Here is a 7,024-nt window from a genome sequence, read left to right as displayed (position 1 = left end):
CACACACACACACACACACACACACACACACACACACACACACACACACACACACACACCTGGTATTGGCGCATCGTTGACATATTTTAGTTTCAAAATATTCTCAAGACATACATACAGACAGACAGACAGAGAGAGAGAGAACAGACAGACAGACAAACAGATAGAGATGCAAAGCCTTCATGGCGCACACGTAATTCCTTCTTTTATAAAAAAAAATATACTAATGATAATGATAATAATAACCAAAATCAAAAGCAATAGCAAGGAGAGAGGGAATGTCATTCTGTGTATCTTGCCGATCTTGTCCTAACCATGGCAACAGCAGAACAGACTTTATGGGCATGTATGCAGTATATGGTATCCCACCACGATACCACACATCTGTTGTCTGTAGTGTTTTAACATACGGAGCCGTGTGCTGGGGGGGAAACCTGACCAAACATGACAAAGACAGGTTGGAAAAAGTCATTAGGAAAGCGGGTGGGGTGGTGGGTACAAGACAAGACACCTTTAGTGACATGCACAATAGAAAACTGACTGACAGACTAATAACAATTTTGACCGACGTAAGCCACCCACTACATGATGACATTAATAGCAGAAGGTCAGACATAAGTGGTAGGTTTAGAGCTCCACGCGCAAGAACATCTCGATACATTAATTCATTTATTCCTACAGCCATTCGCGCACACAATCAAAACATCCAATACACTAAGTGAACCCTCCCACCCCCCAAGCCCACTCGCCACAGCAACACCTGAACTTCACCAGCAGACGAGTGTATGGGAGCAGACATTATGCGTGCATGTGGGACTGAGCGGGTGAGCACGGGCAAGCAAGCATTTTTGTGTGTGTGTGATCGGAAGTGATTTTTTAATATTTTCTTATTTTACTTGGATTTCATGTATCTTAATGTTAATGTTCTAATCTTATTGGCGTGACATATGTTATGTGCATGCATACGTTGTTTGTTTGTGTGTGTGTGTGTGTGTGTGTGTGTGTGTGTGTGTGTATGCATTTTACTTATTTTTGCGATTTATTCCCTTGATGTTTTTATTTATGTATTGTTGTACATTACCTTATGGTCTTAACGTGTGTGTGTGTGTGTGTGTGTGTGTGTGTGTGTGTGTGTGTGTGTGCATGTGTGTGTATGTGTGTGTGGGTGTGTGTGCGTGCGTGCGCGCATGTCATTTTTAGTAATCTTATACCCTTTTTTTTGTTGGATGTTTCATTTGTTAATATTGTTGTGCAATACCCTATTGTCTTAACATGAGTATGTGTGTGTGTGTGGGGGTGGGGGTTGGGGTGGGGGGGTGGGGTGGGGGTTAGTATATCGTCAGCTATTGGGAATTCTTATTTGACTAGTTTTAATCTCTTCTTATGTTGCGCATGATTTTATGCCAGTGTTTACAATGAGCCTGTGATTGCACAACTTAATTTCCATGTGGATTAATAAAGTGTTTTTGATTGATTGATTGATTGATTGACCATTACAACTAAAAAAATAAGGAGCCAAAAAACCAAACCATCAACAACAACAGCAGATCAAAAGCACCCACCATGAGTTTAAGTTGTGACACCTTGAGGGGCATGTCGAATCCCCCAAACATGGCGAATATCACCACTTCCGGCTTCTCTGGAATGACTGGAGGTTCCTCCACACACGTCTTGTCTTTGTCTGTTTTGTCTGCACACAGCATAGCACTGGTCAACACCACACGTCTTGTCTTTGTTTTGTCTGCACACAGCATAGCACTGGTCAACACCACACGTCTTGTCTTTGTCTGTTTTGTCTGCACACAGCATAGCACTGGTCAACACCACACGTCTTGTCTTTGTTTTGTCTGCACACAGCATAGCACTGGTCAACACCACACGTCTTGTCTTTGTCTGTTTTGTCTGCACACAGCATAGCACTGGTCAACACCACACGTCTTGTCTTTGTTTTGTCTGCACACAGCATAACACTGGTCAACACCACACGTCTTGTCTTTGTCTGTTTTGTCTGCACACAGCATAACAGTGCACACAGCATAGCAGTGCCACACGTGCTTTGGTCACCGGTCAACACCACATGCTCACATGCATTCCACACGTTCTTCACAACATTAGATAGACATTACGCACACACAGACACAGACACACAGACAGACACAGACACACACAGAGGGAGAGTTTCAATTTCTCCAGGAGGCGTCACTGCGCTCGGAGATATCCTTATACGCTGCACCTGATCTACTGGGCAGATGCCTGACAGCAACATAATCCAGTGCGCTTGTCAGACCTTGAGTGCATGCAGATCAGAGATGAGTTTCGTTTACATCATTTTGTCAGAGAACAATACTATTGTTGCCATGGGTACTTTTCAGTGCGCCAAGCGCGTGCTGCACACGGGACCCCTTGGTTTTTCGTCTCATCCGAATTTCCAGTCAAACGTGCGAGAAAGGGCGATAGTGGGTATCAAACCCACACCCTCTCCAACACTGTATTGGCAGAGAAGCGTCTTATCCATTCTGCCACCTGGCTCCTGAGAGAGAGAGAGAGAGAGAGAGAGAGAGAGAGAGAGAGAGAGAGAGAGGGAGAGAGAGAGAGGGAGAGAGAGAGAGAAGCCACTAAGTCCAATACGGTTTCCTAATATTTCGGCTTCAGCGGACAAAATTACTAAACTGAGGTGTGCAAATTCCCGTCAACACGTCAGTGAAAAATCGAAAGAGCTCTCTCTCTCTCTTTCTATATATATATATATGTGTGTTATTTCAGCAACATGAAGAAGGACAAGAAAATTGGATAGACAGAGTAAAAAATAAGTACTAATGGAAAACTGTTTTGGAACCGTATAGCTCAGCCAAGAAGTAGGGAGTGACACTGCATTTATTTCAGAATTTAAAGACCGCTTTATTGACGAATATATACAAAACGTGCACTGAGACATAGCAGAAAATACAGAATATAGTTAGTATTTCTCATTTTAAAAACTTTTCCAAGCTGAAAAATAAATTTCAATGATTGCAAACTGGCAAGGATGTCTTCTGGCTTGATTTGGATCAAGAAGTCTTGGGCTGAATGCAAATAAAACATGGTTCCAGGAAAACAGTGAGAATAATGATTTATGTCAAATGTGTCACCGAAATTCTGAAACTAAGGTTCATTTTTGTCTTCGATTGTAAGGAATATGAAACCATTGGAAATAAATATAAACGTTTTACACATTCGTTTGGATGTAGACGTGATATAGTGGCTATTTCTAAATCAGATAGTGAAGACGTTATATTTCCACTCGCAAAATATTTTGCAGAGGCATGAAATATCAAAATGAAAAGATTAAACTCAGTACAATGTTAATGTGATCGTAATATGATATAAATGAACACAAGACAACGTAAGACAGATAAATAAGTTCAGCTATACAGTTGGATGGTCGGAATGTCCGTTTTTGTTTTGTTTTCTTTATGTCGATAATTGACTGTCATACATGAGTAGTACAGTGTAACAAATCGCTTTGTACATGTGTTGTCGGTGACAATTTTTTATATGGTATTTTGTGTGTGTGTGTTGATTTTTATGTCTACTTGAAAATGCGGACACTTTTTCACGCAGGAACATAAGGTTCCCATCCGATGTTCTGTTGTGCGATATATTGTGAAGCATGTAAATGCCGTTTTCTAAAACTGTTAATAGTTTTTATTGTTAACATTAGGCCAGTTCCGTTTCCCTGAACTGGCTTATTTTTGCTGATGCCAGTCATTGCTGTTTGACTTGTGGGCCAGAAGCATTCCCGTTGTGAACAGCATCGAGGCATACTAGAGATCAGGGAGACGCTGGTCCACTAACGTCCCGGGGGAAAGACTACCTGCTGAGGGAGAGCGGCCATGCCAAAAACTACTTGCAACGGCGGACCACCCATCGGTGTGGTGCCCAGTGTTCCACGGCGTCCGTGGGGGGGGGGGGGGGGGGGGGGGGGGCGGGGGGGGGGGGGGGGTGTCGGCGCCTAAGATGTGGGCAGCCGTCACTGTAGTGTGTGTGAAGTTACTTTTTGTTTATTAATTTTTCACTGCGTTGGGAAAAAAAACGAATTTATTTTTTTGAGTGAGTTGAAAAAAAGGAATTTATTTTTTGAGTGAGTTGGGATAACGAATTTATTTTTTGGACTGAGTTGGGATAACGAATTTATATTTTAAGTGAGTTGAGAAATGAACACTTTTCTTTCTTTGATTATATGTCTATTAATATCATTAAGTTAAAAAGTAAAAAGAAAATGTGAGTTTGCGTTCTTCTAAAAAAAACAACTTGATTCGCGTTCGTGTTTTGCTTTTTTGGTTCGGATGGAGTGCGAGTTGAAAATAACACAGGCCTACGAATTTAAGTAAAAAAAAAAAATTCTGTTACATTCAGAACATTGATTGATGTCATGTGTGAGATTGTACGATGTTTATGTGTTTTTGACGGTGTACTATAATAATAATAATGGTATTTATATAGCGCTGAATCTTGTGCATAGACATATCTAAGCTCTTTCGCACCAGTCATTCTCACGCACGCATAACTCTAAAACTGGAGAAACTGAAGACAAGGAAGAAGCAGGGAAGGGAGGCTATTTTGGGAAGAGGTGGGTTTTAAGGCCAGACTTGGAAGAGCTGAGTGTGGAGACTTGACGAAGCGAAAGAGGAAGTTCATTCCAATTGCAAGGTCCAGAGACAGAGAAAGAACGGTGGCCAACAGTCGAGAGTTTGAATCTGGGTATGCGTAAATGGAGTGGATCCGAAGCTGATCGTAGTGAGCGAGATGGAGTGTAGAGGTGTAGGCATCCACAGAGATAGGAAGTGGCTGATTTGTGAATACATTTGTAGCATAGAGTGCTGATCTTGTACTTTATTCGGTGTGAGACAGGGAGCCAGTGGAGATGTTGCAAAAGAGGAGTGATGTGCTCAGATCTTTTCTTTCTGAGGACAAGTCGGGCAGCAGAGTTTTGTATGCGCTGAAGGGACTGAATGGATGAAGCAGGCAAACCAGACAATAGAGAGTTACAGTAGTCAAGGTGAGAGAGAATGAGAGAAACGACAAGCCTAGATGTTGCGTCAATGGACAGATATTTCTGGACGGCACTGATGTGCCGCAGTTGACAGTAGCAGGATTGACATGTCTGACTGATAATTATTTGCATGGACAGTGTGTTGTCAAGTTTGGTTGGTTTTTTGGGTTTTTTTTTCCTCTTTATCGTTTCTCGCTTTCTTTTCATTTGTCGATCACACAAGAGGAATTATTCCCCTTGGCAGTAGAGCTGTAAAACGATATTTGCCGATTGAAGAGTGTCAGTGTCAGTGTCTCTTTGTATATAACTATCTCTGTACACACACACACACACACACACACACACACACACACTTACCTGAGCATAGGAATGGAACTTAAATGCTGACGGGCGCAATAGCCGAGTGGTTAAAGTGTTGAGTTTCAATCTCAGGGTCCAGGGTTCGAATCTAGGTAACGGCGCCAGGTGGGTAAAGGGTGGAGATTTTTCCGATCTCCCAGGTCAACATATGTGCAAACCTGCTAGTACCTGAACCCCCTTCCTGTGTATACGCAAGCAGTAGGTAAAATACGCACGTTAAAGATTCTGTAATCCATGTCTGCGTTCGGTGGGTTTTGGAAACAAGAACCTACCGAGCATATGCACACCCCCGAAAACGGAGTATGGCTGCCTACACGGCGGGGTAAAAACGGTTATATACGTAAAAGCTCACTCGTGTACATACGAGTGAACTTGGGAGTTGCAGTCCACGAACGCAGAAAAGGAAGAGGACGAAGAAGAAATGCACACCATGCATTTTTCATGACATTAAAAACGTCTATTCCACTCCTGGCTCTTTAAAACTCCCTGCCCCCTATCCTCCTATCCCCCGCCCCTCACACATACACACACAGACACATTTCTTCAATGTAAGTTTAAATAGTGATAAGATTCAACACAGAAACACAGACACATTTCTTCAATGCAAGTTGAAATAGTGGTCGGAACATATACAGACAGACAAACAAAACCAAATAGAGTGTACAGACACGAACAGACTTCTCCCCTGACATCTAACGCTGCTAACATCATCCTATGCTCTCTCTCCCTCACTCACGTTTGTCCTTGTCCTTGTCTCTTTCTTTCTTGTCCTTCTTGTCCTCTTTGGAGTCTCTGCCACCCTTCTCTGTTTTGTAGGGGGACACCATCACATCCAGACTTTGGGTCAGTGAAACATAAGAACGGGAAGCGACGACAGACAGAAACAATCACATCCAGACTTTGGGTCAGTGAAACATAAGAACGGGAAGCGACGACAGACAGAAACAATCACATCCAGACTTTGGGTCAAACAGTGAAACATAAGAACGGGAAGCGACGACAGACAGAAACAATCACATCCAGACTTTGGGTCAAACAGTGAAACATAAGAACGGGAAGCGACGACAGACAGAAACAATCACATCCAGACTTTGGGTCAAACAGTGAAACATAAGAACGGGAAGCGACGACAGACAGAAACAATCACATCCAGACTTTGGGTCAAACAGTGAAACATAAGAACGGGAAGCGACGACAGACAGAAACAATCACAGAAGAAGAAACGAGAAGAAACGTTATATTTATTTTTTTTAAGAAAAAAAAGAAAGCAAAACCAACAAAAACAAACAAACAAAAAAACAAAAAAAACAAAAAACAAACAACAACAACAACAAAAATCCCCCACACAAAGAATGCTGTAAATGGTAACAAGTAACCAAGATGATAAAAGTCAAGATGTCAATACTCCCTGACATGAGGTACGTTATGATGGTGCAAACTGATACGTTCGGGGTTCAACTGATGTACTAGTTCATTATCTGCATCAGTACACTTCAGAACACGATGACTTTATGTTATAATATAGTTTTCAGGGGGATGGGGTGGGGGAGACTCGTCGCTTTTTTCTGTTATTGGTGTTTCGTCTCTTTTGTACCATTTTTTTCTGCCTCTATGCATGTGTTCGTTTTATGT

At 42.1% G+C, this 7,024-nt stretch overlaps 1 protein-coding gene across 1 annotated transcript in view; it reads right to left on the bottom strand.

Annotated features, from left to right (window-relative positions):
- The window catches only part of LOC143283195 (androglobin-like), a 200,635-nt gene that overhangs the window by 167,091 nt on the left and 26,520 nt on the right, over positions 1 to 7,024 (bottom strand). The window contains exon 7 of the mRNA XM_076589370.1: positions 1,563 to 1,690. Within this exon, the coding sequence (XP_076445485.1) occupies positions 1,563 to 1,690 (128 nt within the window). The remainder of the gene's footprint in view (positions 1 to 1,562; positions 1,691 to 7,024) is intronic.

This window comes from Babylonia areolata, chromosome 6 (genome assembly GCF_041734735.1).
Source record: "Babylonia areolata isolate BAREFJ2019XMU chromosome 6, ASM4173473v1, whole genome shotgun sequence".
NCBI lineage: Eukaryota > Metazoa > Mollusca > Gastropoda > Neogastropoda > Buccinidae > Babylonia > Babylonia areolata.
The sequence above is the reverse complement of the archived record's forward strand: the minus strand, read 5'-3'. Positions and strand labels throughout refer to the sequence as shown.